The sequence below is a fragment of the Cebidichthys violaceus genome, unplaced genomic scaffold (assembly GCF_023349555.1).
Source record: "Cebidichthys violaceus isolate CVI_PGR_0920_01 unplaced genomic scaffold, fCebVio1.0.p SCAF_4, whole genome shotgun sequence".
Lineage (NCBI taxonomy): Eukaryota > Metazoa > Chordata > Actinopteri > Perciformes > Stichaeidae > Cebidichthys > Cebidichthys violaceus.
This window is the reverse complement of record NW_027176594.1, coordinates 8961132-8978117: the sequence shown is the minus strand read 5'-3', so window position 1 is coordinate 8978117 and position 16986 is coordinate 8961132. Positions and strand designations below refer to the sequence as shown.

Here is a 16986-nt window from a genome sequence, read left to right as displayed (position 1 = left end):
CATGTAGACTTAAAAAAAAGTCGTAGTGGTCCATGCTCTAAACCCATCCGGAAGTCAGCCAATTTGAATTTTGTATGAATTTCTTGTGGTTTTATTTCCTTTTCCAGATGCTGCACTACGAACTTCTCCTAGGGAAATAATCCGATCATCTTAGAATTTGGTCAGAACAACCTAAAGACCTTAACGATTAAAAGTTACTAAAAGCTTGATGTTTCATCGGATAACATGGACTTGGTGTAGCGTCAATTTTACATGATTCGCCATCATCCATCAAGCTTTTGTAACTCAACCTTACTTTGTCAAAACTGCCCCAAACTTGACATGCTTGATTGCTGTCGTGATTTTAGGACTTCTGCATGCCAATATTAACTCATAGTCATAGCGCCACCTACTGGCAACCACGGACGTAAACAGAATTCTATAATAACAGCGGCCCAAACAGGGTTTGTGGGCACACCATGAGAAAAAGACTTCTCTGATCTAAATATGTGCAAACTAAGATGCTTGGAGAACAAAAGTTAATCAACAGTGTTTTTCAAACCATGTCAGTGGGCATTAGTATAAATGATCTGTCCAGAGCTTCTACATGAGAATCAGGTTAAATGTTACAATGAATGCTTCACACTACAATCTAAAGTTACAGAAGAGCTTAAAATGAAAACAGTGTCAAATTAAAGTGTTCAAGTAAAAACAAATGACACTGCTGTTCTGTTAACTTTCATGTAAGTCCAAATACAATCAGCAGGACACTGCAGGGAGTTGAACTCCATCCCAGTAACCTGACAGTCTGTTATGTTACAAATACTGAAGCACATTCACACGTTCATTTTCTTAATGATCTTAACAGGCTTACATTTATGATTGTATCGGAGGTACACTCAAAACATTTGAGGCTTAAGACCTGGCAACATGGTCTTGCTATGCTGCTGGTCGACGCAGGAAATATCATCTAACTTGTGCATGCAGTGTATGATGGTCACAGAAATGCATTGCCGCATCAACCAGAGTCCTGCCAGTACCCTCGACGTATGTGACGTTGCGAGGGCCCGATCAATGCTGCTTGCAGCTTTAATTAGGGCCCGAGCACCGACGTAGTCGGAGCGGAGGACCTATTGTTATTCTAATGTTTTTTATTATTATTATTATTATTATTATTATTGTACCAGTTTCATCCCAAAAAGGAGGTGCTTGGGATACTGTGAATCTCTTGAAATTTGGCACAAAATTCAATCGCGGTGAAAATTCCAGTATTATTGGGGTGTCCAGCTGCGGCATGACATTTTGGCTCGATAGCGCCCCCTACAGAGTAGCCCCAACTTTGGGTTTCACCTAGCTGTATGAAATTTGGTAGGTATGTGGAACGTGATGGGACGTACAAAAAAGTCAAAAGGAGGTATATCCTAAACCAAACAGGAAGTCGGCCATTTTGAATTTTATGACGTTTTTGGACCGTTTCAAGGCGCCGTACTTTAACGAACTCCTCCTAGAGATTAAACCCGATTGCCTTCAGATTTGGTCAGTATGCTCTTGAGACCTTGCAGTGAAACGATACTCAAAGATCAAAAAGTTATCGAACTATGTGTCCGTGGCGTGGCGGCAAAAAAACACCATTCGCCATGAAACAGGAAGTTGTTGTAACTCGGCTGTACATTGCCTAATCTGCTCCAAATTTCTCATATGTCATAACATCCTGACCCTGAACACATGTATATGACAATTTAGAATCATAGTAATAGCGCCACCTAGTGGCAACAGGAAGTCATAGGTTGTGTACTTTGACACCCTACTGCTCACAGATTACTCGGATCCCTCTCAAATTTTGTCACAACAGCCTTAAGACCTTGATAATGCTTCATTGTGAAAATTGTAGGAAGTTGTCGAAGCGTGGCGATGTGACGGCTCTGCGAATTTCGATCCTTCGCCATGAACGAATAAACTGATGTAACTCGACTCCGCATCATCAGATCTTTACCAGATTTCACATGTTTGATTAAACTCCAGGCCTGAAGACATCTGCAAGCCAATTTTGAATCATAGTCATAGCGCCACTTACTGGCAACAGTAAGTTAAAGTCTTTATACTTTGGCTTGTTTCTCTTAGTTGGAAAATCAGATCAACATCAAATTTGTTCCACACAAATGTAAGAAGTTCATAATGCCAGTTCTCTAAGCTTTTGATGTTTCGTCGAACGCCGTTGCCGTGGTAAAAGTCTTCGCCGTGAAAAACGATGGTCATTTGGAGAGGTTAAAAAAGCTCGAAACACAAGCAAACTTGACACACAGATCACAAGGCCAAAATGTAGTTCTATAATATGATTTTATTCAATCAGAGTGTTAAATCGGCTCAATAGCGCCCCCTACAAAATTTCGACGAAGCAGCCCTCGCAGTACGTTTCACATAGATTAACAAAATTTAGTAGGCACATGTATCACATGTGGACTTAAATAAAAGTCTCTTGGGGCCATGCCCTAAACCCAACCGGAAGTCAAAAAGTCTAAAAGTCTAAAAGTTTAGAATTCATCAAACATGGACTTGGTGTAGCGGCCATTTTACATGGTTCGCCATCATCCATCAAGCTGTTGTAACTCAACTGTACTTTGTCAAAACTGTCCCAAAGTTGACATGCTTGATTACTGTCATGATTTTAGGACATCTGCATGCCAATATTAACTCATAGTCATAGCGCCACCTACTGGCAACCACGGACGTAAGCAGGATTCTATAATTACAGCGGCCCGAACACTGAACTTTATAAAAGGGTTTGTGGACACACCATGAGAAAAAGACTTCTCTGATCTAAATATGTGCAAACTAAGATGCTTGGAGAGCAAAAGTTAGACAACAGTGGTTCTCAAACCATGTCAGTGGGCATTAGTATAAATGATCAATCTGGAGCTTCTACTCGAGAATCAGAATAAATGTTGCAATAAATGCTTCACACTACAATCTAAAGTTACAGAAGAGCTTAAAATGAAAACAGTGTTAAATTAAAGTGTTCAAGTAAAAGCAAATTACACTACAGTTCTGTTAACTTTCATGTGAGTCCAAATACAATCAGCAGGACACTGCACCCAGTAAACTGACAAGTCTGTTATGTTACAAACACTGAAGCGCATTCACGCACAATCATTTTCTTAATGATCTTAACAGGCTTACATTTATGATTGCATCGGAGTAAACTCAAAACATTTGAGGCATAATGCCTGGCAACATGATCTTGCTACGCTGCTGGTCGACGCAGAAATATCATCTAACTCGTGCACGCAGTGTATGATGGTCACAGAAATGCATGACCGCGTCAACCAGAGTCCTGCCGGTATCCTCGACGTGCGCGTAGTTGCGAGGGCCCGATCAATGCTGCTTGCAGCTTTAATTTGTTATGCTACTTCAGTAGACTTTAAGAACAAATATTACTGGGACCAGTATAGAAAATCGCACAAGCATTTAATGTCCAAGAATTGACATTATAGACAGCCTGACTACCCGTGTACCAATTTGACTCCAATTTTTAGCACATTGATCATACACTGTCCAGGTTTCCACCTAGTCTTGTTCAGCTCAGTCTGGCTCCAGACTGTGTATTATTACATTATATTCACGATGCTGGTGGACTGCATATAGAATGCATATTAGCAATACTTGTATTATATTAAATTAATAAGATATAGTTAAATAGTTTGTTATATATTAATCAGGACTAGGCACTCATGTTCCCTAAAGGAATAGTTTAAACACTTTTCTTTTTTTTTAATTAGTTTAAGATAGATAGTTAAGTGGACATGGTCAATTTTAAATGTTTAGTGATTATGTCCATGATATTGTTGTAATGTCCCATTACTGCACATTATGACCCAAGTTTAGCACAACGACTGTACTTACTGGTCCTTGCCAAGAAATAGTCTAACATGTAGCCTCCTGTAGAAAGTTCCACAAACAAGATACAACATGTTAATTAGTGAGCTGCAGAGGTGCTGGTAGACATATTGTGTTGCCTTTTGACAGAACTAAGCTTACCGTTGGCGGTAGTTACTTATTTAGCTTGTAGACCTAAGAGTGGTTTTGATATTCTCATCTTATTCTCAGCAAGAAAGCCAATAAGCATATTTCCCAAAATGTTGAATTTAAAGTGATGTCATTGAAACCACACATTGTGTCTCCTCTTCACTGACACACATCATTATAAACAGAAAGGAGAAAGTGATGCTCTAGATGTTTGTTTGGAATGATAGCCTAAAGATTTCTAACATTCATCCCCTCAAACCAAGTCTGAAAAGCCTTCAATAGTCAAGAATATACATATGTTCATAACACCACTGTACTCAGAAGCCTTTCAAATGCTGGTAATTGTGGTAAAGGTATAGTTAAAAAATACATTAAGCTGCAGAGTGACCATTCAGGGAATGTATAGTAAGGACTTTATTAATGACTAAGTTTGGCAATATTCTGTTCTTTATTGTCAACAAATGCCATGAAGAGCCCCAGACTGCTTTTGACATGTTTTTTGTCAGCTTTATCCTTTAGCCTTACACTAGATTTGACTGCCATCCGAAATATCTCTTAATATATGTGGTGGACAGAAACATAATTCAGAAATAACAGTTTCTGATGTGTATCAAACTTGTGTGTGTGTGTGTGTGTGTGTGTGTGTGTGTGTGTGTGTGTGTGTGTTTGTCCCAGGTTTGTGATACATACCCATCACAGCTGTTTGTTCCAAAGTCTGCCACATCCGCCATCATCGTGGGCAGCTCAAGGTTCAGGAGTCGAGGACGATTCCCTGCTCTGTCCTACTTCCACCAGGACACACTGGTCAGTGTGATGCACCCACACACACACACACACACACACACACACACACACACACACACACACACACACACACACACACACACACAGGAAGAATCATGTGTATATCTTTTGAAAGATTGAACCGTTAACTTATCCTTTAAGTAAGAGTTGAGTTGAGTGTACAACAGAATTATCCAGATCATCAAAATCTAAATAAGTTTGGAATCAGTGATGTTTTTTCTATTTTTGACTTTTCTACTGATGCAAATGGAAACATTGACTACATCTGTACTAGTAAAATGTGTAATGTTTAAATGATTATGATGTTTCATTGTCATCCAGGCAGCAGTGTGTCGGTGTAGTCAGCCACTGTCCGGCTTCAGTGGACGCTGCCAGGAGGATGAGATGATGCTGCAGGTTGTGATGAAGTCCAACCCTGGCAGTGACTACATCTATGTGGTGGACACCAGGCCAAAGGTATCTTCTCCCCCCACTCTCTTCGTAACTCACACATCCAAGTATCACAAGTTAATAATATGAATATACTATTGAGCTATATACACAATATACAATACACATATTCGTATTGAACCGTACGGTACGAGGCTCACGGTTCGGTACGCATTACGAACCGAACAATATGTTTGAATAATACTATTGCATTTACAGTTGTGGTCAAAAGTTTACATACACTTGTAAAGAACATAATGTCATGGCTCTCTTGAGTTTCCCCGTTATTTCTACAACTCAGATTTTTCTCTGATAGAGTGATTGGAACTGATACTTCTTTGTCACAAAAAACATTCATGAAGTTTGGTTCTTTCATGACTTTATTATGGGTTAACAGAAAAAGTGACAAAATCTGCTGGGTCAAAAATATACATACAGCAGTGCTAATATTTGGTTACATGTCCCTTGGCCATTTTCACTTCAATTAGGCGCTTTTGGTAGCCATCCACAAGCTTCTGGCAAGCTTCTCGTTGAATCTTTGACCACTCCTCTTGACAGAATTGGTGCAGTTCAGTTAAATTTGATGGCTTTCTGACATGGACTTGTTTCTTCAGCATTGTCCACATGTTCTCAATGGGATTTAAGTCAGGACTTTGGGAAGGCCATTCTAAAACCCTAATTTAGCCATTCCATTACCACTTTTGATGTGTGTTTGGGGTCATTGTCCTGTTGGAACACCCAACTGCGCCCAAGACCCAACCTTCGGGCTGATGATTTTAGGTTATCCTGAAGAATTTGAAGGTAATCCTCCTTCTTCATTATCCCATTTACTCTCTGTAAAGCACCAGTTCCATTGGCAGCAAAACAGCCCCACAGCATAATACTACTACCACCACCGTGCTTGACGGTAGGCATGGTGTTCTTGGGGTTAAAGGCCTCACCTTTTCTTCTTCAAACATATTGCTGGGCATTGTGGCCAAACAGCTCGATTTTTGTTTCGTCTGACCACAGAACTTTCCTCCAGAAGGTCTTATCTTTGTCCATGTGATCAGCAGCAAACTTCAGTCGAGCCTTAAGGTGCCGCTTTTGGAGCAAGGGCTTCCTTCTTGCACGGCAGCCTCTCAGTCCATGGAGATGCAAAACACGCTTGACTGTGGACACTGACACCTGTGTTCCAGCAGCTTCTAATTCTTGGCAGATCTGCTTTTTGGTGGTTCTCGGTTGACTCTTCACCCTCCTGACCAATTTTCTCTCAGCAGCAGGTGATAGCTTGCGTTTTCTTCCTGATCGTGGCAGTGACAAAACAGTGCCATGCACTTTATACTTACAAACAATTGTTTGCACTGTTGCTCTTGGGACCTGCAGCTGCTTTGAAATGGCTCCAAGTGACTTTCCTGACTTGTTGAAGTCAATGATTCGCTTTTTCAGATCCATGCTGAGCTCCTTTGACTTTCCCATTGTAGCGTTTGTGGGCGTTTGTATCCAATGAGCCCTATTTAAATGGCCTCAGAGAAGTCACCAGCTGTAGTCACTCATAATCACTCACAAGAAGTTAAGAGGCCATGCTATGAAGCTCATTTCATTGACACAACTTTCTGAGTCACCAAAATTGCTAATTCATGTTGCTGTATGTATATTTTTGACCCAGCAGATTTTGTCACTTTTTCTGTTAACCCATAATAAAGTCATGAAAGAACCAAACTTCATGAATGTTTTTTGTGACAAAGAAGTATCTATTCCAATCACTCTATCAGAGAAAAATCAGAGTTGTAGAAATAACTGGAAACTCAAGAGAGCCATGACATTATGTTCTTTACAAGTGTATGTAAACTTTTGACCACAACTGTATGTAGAAGCTTAAATTGTGGGAAATATAATGTTCTCTCGGTGGAGCCACTGTGCTCAACATGGCAACCCACCCTGACACGTAACAGACAACCTGCTGTCTGACACTCCCACCACGTAAGAAAAACATTCTACTCTGGTGAGCCACGTTTGTTCTGAGAGGCTATGCTAATCTAGTTTAGCAGGAAAACCAACACACACGCTAAAAACTCTCCCGGCAGCGGTTAGGTAGCTATTCCCCACCAATTCAAACAGGGCTAACGGTATATTTATAGCTGCGGATATGAGACCCTACTCTGGAGAGGAACACGCAGGCTGTACGAACATGTTTAATGTTATTGAGCCCCGTGACATTACTCATTCACGAGCCCATTTCGCCAGACCATAATTCCTGCTTTGTAAAAGAAAACAAAAGCTCAAACAGAGAATAAAATGTCCGAAGCACCTGCTGTCGCTCTGACAACAGACGGCCGGACGTCACGGACTACACAAAACTACCTGACTGTAACGACACATTACCTCACTACTGAATGGAATGAAGAGCCATGTTCTTCAGACACGTCTCCTTGAGAGGGTCACCAGCAAGGGTTTTTGCTGTATTAGAAACGTACCGAACTGTGGCACCACTGTATCGTATTGAACCGAACCGAGAATTGAACCGTTACACCCCTAAAATATATATATATATATATATGAGCTAATATTCACATACAGCACTGTGTGTGTGTGTGTGTGTGTGTGTGTGTGTGTGTGTGTGTGTGTGTGTGTTCAGCTGAATGCCATGGCAAATCGAGCAGCAGGTAAAGGCTACGAGAACGAAGACCACTACACCAACATCAAGCTGCAGTTCATCGGCATCGAAAACATCCACGTTATGAGAAGCAGCCAGCAGAAAATTATTGACGGTGCGTGCGTGTGTCCAGAACAAATTATACAAAGATGCAGCACGAGATGGAAAACGGAAAACAGCTATTTTCAAGTTATCACACAGATCTGCTATCAGTAAATAATTCAGACTTTCTCTAATAGCATCTCTCTTCATTTTCCTGTGTGTGTCTCTCTCTGTTCAATGCAGTGGGCGAGATGAGATCTCCGTCCATGACTGACTTTCTGTATGGTCTGGAGAACTCTGGTTGGCTCAAACATATTAAAGCCATACTGGATTCGGGGCTCTTCATAGCCAGAGTGTGTACTCAGACAGACATACACAAACCCACACACAGGCAGGCGCCCAGACAGACACTCTCACAGCTACCACAAACACTTCTATAATCTGTAAGAACGTATAAAACCCAGGTGTAAATACAACAAAGAATCAATGATGATCTTTTCAAGCTTTATATAACAGCATCATCATGCTATTACAGAAATGGTCACAACATAATCAAATTCTCTTGAGGCAGCACGCATTTTAGGAAACTGAAAGATGGGGAGAAAGCAAAATTAGGTGTTTACTGCTTTTTTTTAAAGGTACAGTGTGTAGTATATTGAGGATCTATTTGCAAAAATGGAATATAATATTCCTAACTATGTTTCCATTAGTGTATCATCACCTGTAACTAATAATTGTTGTGTTTTAGTTAGCTTAGAATGGGCCATTCCTATCAACATAGGTAGCGGGTCCTCTGCACAGTGTCCACCGAGTTGCACCGCTTTTTTTCTAGAATAGGCCAGAAGGAACAAACCAAACACTGGCTCCAGAGAGAGCCTTTTGCATTTTTATGTTACCCATTGTTACCCATACAGGCCATTGTAGTTCTCCAACACTCTGCGGTAATGTGAGCCACAGAGTGCAAAACTATGCTACTTCCAGCACTGTCGGACTTCCATTGCTCCTTAAGTAGTGTCATTGTGGTAAGGATGGCCAACAGCTTTACTCAGAGGCTCACTTTATGGCAGTTCTGGAAAGGAAGGAGTAATCGGAGGGGTAGTCAGTTACTGCTAGATGCCACCAAATCCTGCACACTGCCCACTTAAATGGCAAAAGAAGGCAACTGGAAATACATTCCCTGTTGTGTAAACCACTGATGCATAGTTAGCTGTCAATGTACTCAAGCTACATAATAAAGATATGCAACAACAAGACTGTTGTAAATCCCAGATGAAAAGCCAATAAAGGTGAGACATACCATTTTTCATATTGACACATGGCATATTAGTTATAAGACAGAAGTCTACAATAAGTTACATAAACAATTTCTAATTTTCTAATTTCAGTATAATTTAATATGATTGATTAATAGTATCTATTTATCCATTCATTGTCTACAAAATCAGTCGGGTGCGCTGCCCCATGGGTGGCAGTGAAGGCCAGGGATCTCGATGGACCAGACCCGGGCAGCAAAGGCTGGCTCTGGGGACGTGGAACGTCACCTCTCTGTGGGGGAAGGAGCCGGAGCTTGTGCGGGAGGTGGCGCGCTACCAGTTAGATCTGGTGGGGCTTACCTCTACGCACTGCATCGGTTCTGGAACCGTACTCCTGGATAGGGGTTGGACTCTTTTCTTCTCTGGAGTTGCCCAGGGTGTGAGGCGCCAGGCGGGTGTGGGGATACTCACAAATCCCCGGCTGAGTGCTGCTGCGTCGGAGTTTACCCCGGTGGACGAGAGGGTCGCCTCCCTACGCCTGCGGGTTATGGGGGGGGAAACTCTGACTGTTGTCTGTGCATATGCACCGAACAACAGTTCAAAGTATTCGGCCTTCTTAGAGACCCTGAATGGAGTCCTGTATGGGGCTCCAGTGGGGGACTCCATAGTTCTGCTGGGGGATTTCAACGCGCACGTGGGCAACGATGGGGATACCTGGAGAGGCGCAATTGGGAGGAACGGCCTCCCTGATCTAAATCCGAGCGGTCGTTTGTTGTTGGACTTCTGTGCTAGTCATGGATTGTCCATAACGAACACCATGTTCGAGCATAAGGATGTTCATAAGTGTACGTGGTACCAGAGCACCATAGGCCGAAGGTCGATGATCGATTTTGTTATTGCATCATCGGATCTGAGGCCGTATGTTTTGGACACTCGAGTGAAGAGAGGGGCGGAGCTGTCAACTGATCACCATCTGGTTGTGAGTTGGGTCAGAGGGTGGGGGAAAACTCTGGACAGACCTGGTAAGCCCAAACGGGTAGTGCGGGCGAACTGGGAACGTCTGGAGGAGGCCCCTGTCCGGGAGATCTTCAACTCACACCTCCGGCGGAGCTTTTCTAGCATCCCTGTGGAGGTTCGGGGCATCGAACAGGAATGGACAATGTTCAAAGCTTCTATTGCCAAAGCTACGGCGGTGAGCTGTGGTCTCAAGGTCTTAGGTGCCTCAAGGGGCGGTAACCCTCGAACACCATGGTGGACACCGGTGGTCAGGGAAGCCGTCCGACTGAAGAAAGAGGCCTTCCGGGATATGTTATCCCGGAGGACTCCTGAGGCAGTTGCAAGGTACCGACAGACCCGAAGGGCTACAGCCGCTGCCGTGAAGGAGGCAAAGCAGCGGGTGTGGGAGGAGTTCGGAGTGGCCATGGAGAAGGACTTTCGGTCGGCACCAAGGTGTTTCTGGAAAACCATCCGGAACCTCAGGAGGGGAAAACGGGGAAACATCCAAGCTGTATACAGTAAGGATGGGACTCTGTTGACTTCAACTGAGGGGGTAATCGGGCGGTGGAAGGAGCACTTTGAGGAACTCCTGAATCCGACTAATACACCCTCTATTGTAGAGGCAGAGCTGGAGGCTGATGGCGGAGCATCATCAATTTCCCTGGTGGAAGTCACTGAGGTAGTCAAACAACTCCACAGTGGCAAAGCCCCAGGGATTGATGAGATCCGTCCAGAAATGCTGAAGGCACTGGGTGTGGAGGGACTGTCTTGGATGACACGTCTCTTCAACATTGTGTGGAGGTCTGGGACGGTGCCTAGGGAGTGGCAGACCGGGGTGGTGGTTCCCCTGTTCAAAAAGGGGGACCAGAGGGTGTGTGCCAATTACCGAGGTATCACACTACTCAGCCTCCCTGGTAAAGTCTACTCCAAGGTGCTGGAAAGGAGGGTTCGGCCGATAGTCGAACCTCGGATTGAAGAGGAACAATGCGGATTCCGTCCTGGCCGTGGAACAACGGACCAGCTCTTCACTCTCGCAAGGATCCTGGAGGGGGCTTGGGAATACGCCCATCCGGTCTACATGTGTTTTGTGGACCTGGAGAAGGCGTATGACCGGGTCCCCCGGGAGATACTGTGGGAGGTGCTGCGGGAGTATGGGGTGAGGGGGCCACTTCTGGGGGCCATCCAATCCCTGTATGCCCAAAGCGAGAGCTGTGTCCGGGTTCTTGGTAGTAAGTCGGACTCATTTCCGGTGAGGGTTGGCCTCCGCCAGGGCTGCGCTTTGTCACCAATCCTGTTTGTGGTATTCATGGACAGGATATCGAGGCGTAGTCGTGGGGAGGAGTGTTTACAGTTCGGTGGGCTGAGGATTGCATCGCTGCTTTTTGCAGATGATGTGGTCCTGATGTCTTCATCGGGCTGTGACCTCCAGCACTCACTGGATTGGTTCGCAGCCAAGTGTGAAGCAGTTGGGATGAGGATCAGCACCTCTAAATCTGAGGCCATGGTTCTGAGCAGGAAACCGGTGGATTGCCCACTCCGGGTAGGGAATGAGTCCTTACCCCAAGTGAAGGAGTTCAAGTACCTCGGGGTCTTGTTCGCGAGTGAGGGAACAATGGAACGTGAGATTGGCTGGAGAATCGGAGCAGCTGGGGCGGTATTGCAGTCGCTTTACCGCACCGTTGTGACGAAAAGAGAGCTGAGCCGCAAGGCAAAGCTCTCTATCTACCGGGCAATCTTCGTTCCTACCCTCACCTATGGTCATGTGGACTGGGTCATGACCAAAAGAATTAGATCGCGGTACAAGCGGCCGAAATGGGTTTCCTCAGGAGGGTGGCTGGCATCTCCCTTAGAGATAGGGTGAGAAGTTCGGTCATCCGTGAGGGACTCGGAGTAGAGCCGCTGCTTCTTTGCGTGGAACGGAGCCAGTTGAGGTGGTTCGGGCATCTGGTGAGGATGCCACCTGGGCGCCTCCCTAGGGAGGTGTTCCAGGCACGACCAGCTGGGAGGAGACCCCGAGGGAGGCCCAGGACCAGGTGGAGGGACTATATCTCCAAACTGGCCTGGGAGCGCCTCGGGATCCCCCAGTCAGAGCTGGCTGATGTGGCCCGGGAAAGGGAAGTTTGGGGTCCCCTGCTGAAGCTGTTGCCCCCGCGACCCGATCCCGGATAAGCGGACGAAGATGAATGAATGAATGAATGTCTACAAAATATGAAAATAATAATAATAAAAAAAAACATTGCAGGGGCCAAGCTTGAAAATTGTTTGCTACTGTGATAACATGCAGTCAAATACTTTCTCATAATATTATATTATTATATGTTTTAGAGACCCAAAGATCCACTACTCAAGCTTGGATGTTTTTAAATACAGGGCTGTTTTTGGTCTGAATGCCTGGTCAGGTTGCTGCTGTAGTTTAACTGCTCTCTCCCTCTCTCTCTTTAGGCAGTGGCTGATGAAGGTGTCAGTGTGTTGGTTCACTGTTCAGATGGCTGGGACAGGACGGCCCAGGCCTGCTCTGTAGCCAGTATCCTGTTGGACCCATACTACAGATCCATCAAAGGACTCATGGTAACACACACACAATACTGACAATTCTTATTTGGAGACCATCTCAGTTCTCATCTCTGATTCTTGCTCTCTCTCTCTCTCTCTCTCTCCTCCCTCCCTTCCTTTCCATCTCTTCATCTCCTCTCTCCTAGGTGCTGATAGAGAGAGACTGGGTCTCCTTCGGACACAAGTTCTCCCACAGGTAACTGTGGTCGTCTGACTTAAACAGTCTGCAGACAACAGTGTCTATAACATCATTACAATAATTATTCTTACTTTATTTTGAAAGATGGCCAACCAAATGGGTCAAACCAGTCAAAATGAAAACTACAATAAAACTAGTTTCATGCAATAGATAAACAGAAAGTTTATATGGTTAGTTGTTAATGTGTCAGTCCTGTGATAGTCTGGCATCCTTTCCAAGGTTTACCCCGCCTCTCGCTCAATCTCAGCTGGGATCAGCTCCATCCTGTAAAGGATGATTACAAATAATGGATAAATGTATATAAATCACATACCCAAATTAGAGAAAAAATAAATAAAAAAATTAGAACAATTTACAAAAGAGAGAGGGAGGTAGAATAGCACATTTTTAGGTTGAAATTACCTGTAACCTTCTTACATGATAAACTCGCCAAACATACCTTCCACAACAACATGTTATAATCACCACTTTATGATCTAAGTTTCTTTTTTGAATGAAAAAACATCCACATATGAATTCCAGTTTTACACATTTCCATATTTACCTGTCAATGTTGACATTGAAAGCCTAGCACAACGGTCTGGCTGGAAGACTTTTATGTGAACGATCTGCTGCAATCATGATTACTTTTCATCAATTGGGAAAAACAGAAAAGTAAAGAACATGGATGTTCTTAAGAGAGCTGCAGGTTCTTATAATACATCCCTTTACTGGAATTTATTGATGAATGAAAACAACATTTCTGTTAGAGAAGAGAAAACGAGAGCAGCAGTGTGGTAAACCTGTCTTTTAATCTGCCTGTACAAAATAAAGGACTGTTTTTTTTCTCTCATTGAGGTAAATAATAAAGGCCACTATTTGAGAATCTACAGTAATAAATAAACTTCCATTATTCGTTTTTACCATTTCTCTTTTCATTAATGAGCTTGTCTTGCAGTTATGCTAAAATAATGCTTAATAGCTAGACTTTTGTTCATATTCCCATGAACAATGAAGTTCTTAGTGTGTTTTTTGTTTAGTTGTTTTAATAAATGTGGTGAAAGTTATGTATAATAATTTGTACCTTAGCTTGAACTGAGAATAACTTCTTTTTTGTACATTAATTGAATTACTTATGAAAGTTTTGGTAAAATTGGATTTGACAAAAGCCCAAACATAATATTTCACATACCCTTTGAAAGTTACCAGAGCTCAAAGTGATAGTTGTCATACTGCTAATATTTCATGAGGATGTGAAATTGAGCAAGTAAATCTTAACATTTGTGATGCCCTGACCTCTGCTAGTTTTCATTTTTCATTATATTAATATAATTATTTATTGTCCTTTCAATGTCAAATGTCCTCTTTCTTGTTCCTGGAGGAACTGTACAGCACTGAAGTGTGTCTTATCCAGCTCTTTAGAATTGAGACTGTTTTATCTTCATGTATGTCTGTTCAATATTTAATAAATAATTTGTTTTTTTTGAAGGGTGTGTAGTGTGATGGACAGTTAAGACGGAGCTGTGTCCCTACAGGTACGCCCACCTGGATGGAGATCCCAAAGAGGTGTCTCCTGTCATCGATCAATTTCTGGAGTGTGTGTGGCAACTGTCTGAGCAGTTTCCGTGCGCATTTGAGTTCAACGAGCGCTTCCTCATCGCCATACACACACACATCTATTCCTGTCAGTATGGGACCTTCCTGGGCAACTGTCAGAAGGAACGTAGGGACCTGAGGTTGGACACACAGTGTGTGTGTGTGTGTGTGTGTGTGTGTGTGTGTGTGTGTGTATGTATATATGCAGATATTTATTCCCACTTCTATACTTGACCCTGATGTTTTATTGTTTATCTCATTATTAACTTCTTATGTACTTTTTTGGTTTATCAAGGACTGTCACGGTGTATAGCCATAAAAGGTCAAAAGGCATCACAGTTATAACAGAACAACAAGTTAAATTAAGATGCTTTGAGCAAACAGTAATGTGTAACCTCCGGTTCTGAAGAGTGAATCCAATGCAGAAGTGTCTGAAACTTGCATTCTCTCTACTGGCCATCAGGGGGCGACTCCTCTGGCTGCAAAAAGTAGTCTTAATTGTATAGAAGTCAATGAGAAAATCGCTCTACTTCTTACTTGATTTATTTCCTGAGGTAATGGTCTCGATCGCTCGTTTCATGTCTTTTTCAATACAGATTGATGTTCGTTTAGTAAATTATGGCGTCTCTGCGTCATTCCTGTCAGTCCAAATATAGTAACTTCCGTTCACTGGTTGCAAAAACCCAAGATGACAATGGTCAAATCGCCAAACTCAAGGGTTCAAAATGGCAGTCTACCAACCAATGGGTGACGTCACAATGATTACGGTCGCTTCTTATATTCAGTTTATGTGTGTCACCTTATTTATGACACAGGACAGTAACATCCACCACATAATCGTACAGCCATTATAAGCAGTGCAGCATCATGTTGACTGCATTGTTGGTTGATGTGTGTGTTGTTTGACTGCAGGCTCCATGAACGCAGTCATTCTGTGTGGCCTCAGCTGTGGAAGGACAGAGTCGAGTACACCAACCCTCTGTACAAGGATGAGTTGAGCCAGAGTCAGGGTGTCCTGAGACCCAACACCACCCCGTACTGCTTCAAGTGAGCTGCTGCAGCCAACTGACACCACATGATTGTATTCTGCCAGAGAAAGCTAAATGTATTCTTGGTTCAGTAGTGTATGATAAATATGTAGTGGTACAAATTCAAATTTGTGTTGAGTTATACAATACATTTTATTCATGTATATTTTTTGGTTAAACATTACTCCAGAAAGCATTAAACGGCCTAAAAAGTATTACATTTACTTTTCTGATGCTTGTGTCCAGAATGTGGAAGGGTCTTTATAACCACGTGGAGAAATCATCGCCTCCTCGCCAGTCACCTGCCGACTTCCTGTCTGCTGTGAGGGAGGAGTCCCATCAGCTGGAGGAGGAGCTTAGCAATCACCAGGAGGTACCGCCAGGAGGAACCGCCCACCACCACCCCCTGGGCTCCAGACAAGGCATACAAAACACAAAGACACCCCCAGCTACAACACCACCATAACCCCTATTCAACATCCATTGCTCCAAAATGAATCTGAGAATCTGTTTAAATAAAATAAATTGAGAGATTGAGATTAAATACAATTTTCTGAGCAGAAAGTCCAACTAAAATGTAGTTCTTCGCCTTTTGCCCAAATGGAAAATGAACAGCATTTATATAGTGCTTTTCTAGAAAACCCCATAAATCTCTTTACATTAATTAATTCACCCATTCTCACACTGATGGCAGAGACTACCATACATGGTGCCACATGCACAATCACACAATTTAAGTGTCTCAGTATCTTGCCCATGGACACTTTTACATTTAGACTACAGGGGCCAGGAATCAAACCACCAACCGACTGATTAGTGGACGACCGCTCTAACTCCTAAGCCACAGCTGCCCATATTAAACTCGTAATGTCTCATTTGTGCCCTCATCCAAACAAAAGTTTAAACTGAGTTAGCTCCCTAAACAGAGAACCAGGAAGGCACTTCATTTTCTTTTTATCAAAAAAGTCAGTATTTACAAAGAGCAGAATCAGAATTACTAACTTCCATAAAAAAATCCTTGACATTGATTTATAAATCCTTGTATAAATTATAAATGAAACTACCGTTTAATTTTGGTACAGTAATACTACCAGTTTAAAATCTCCCCAGCTGTCCCCTCAGTGGGTAAAACACATACAACTTTTTTTCCATGGCAAAAAAAACCTTCCAAAAAGTATGTTAAATCTGTTTGAGGACTAATTGAAAGTGTGTACATATTTGTGGTTTCTCATTAGAGAATGTTAAGCCAAAGTCTGACATCCTCAGTCAAGTTTGAAGGAGACTTAGACTTAGATATTAGCAAATAATCAGATAATCCAAGTGAGAATGAGTTATGTCTCTAATCACTTAAATTCAGCCATGTACACACATGTCCCACCTCCTAACCCTCTGTGTGTCTCTCTGTCTCTGTCTCTCGCTCTCTCTCTTTCTCTCTATACGGTATATATATACAGAGTGAGAGAGGAGTTT

General features: G+C 42.9%; 1 protein-coding gene across 2 annotated transcripts in view; it reads left to right on the top strand.

The window, feature by feature from the left end:
- The window catches only part of LOC137884683 (myotubularin-related protein 7-like), a 40845-nt gene that overhangs the window by 19859 nt on the left and 4000 nt on the right, over positions 1–16986 (top strand). Inside the window, exons 5-13 of one of the 2 annotated variants that reach the window (XM_068726583.1) lie at positions 4678–4806; positions 5128–5262; positions 7853–7985; positions 8156–8265; positions 12604–12729; positions 12861–12910; positions 14428–14628; positions 15401–15535; positions 15763–15889. In XM_068726583.1, coding sequence (XP_068582684.1) covers positions 4678–4806; positions 5128–5262; positions 7853–7985; positions 8156–8265; positions 12604–12729; positions 12861–12910; positions 14428–14628; positions 15401–15535; positions 15763–15889 — 1146 coding nt within the window. Of the gene's footprint in view, positions 1–4677; positions 4807–5127; positions 5263–7852; positions 7986–8155; positions 8266–12603; positions 12730–12860; positions 12911–14427; positions 14629–15400; positions 15536–15762; positions 15939–16986 lie in introns of both variants that reach the window. The other variant, XM_068726584.1, reaches the window with a different exon arrangement.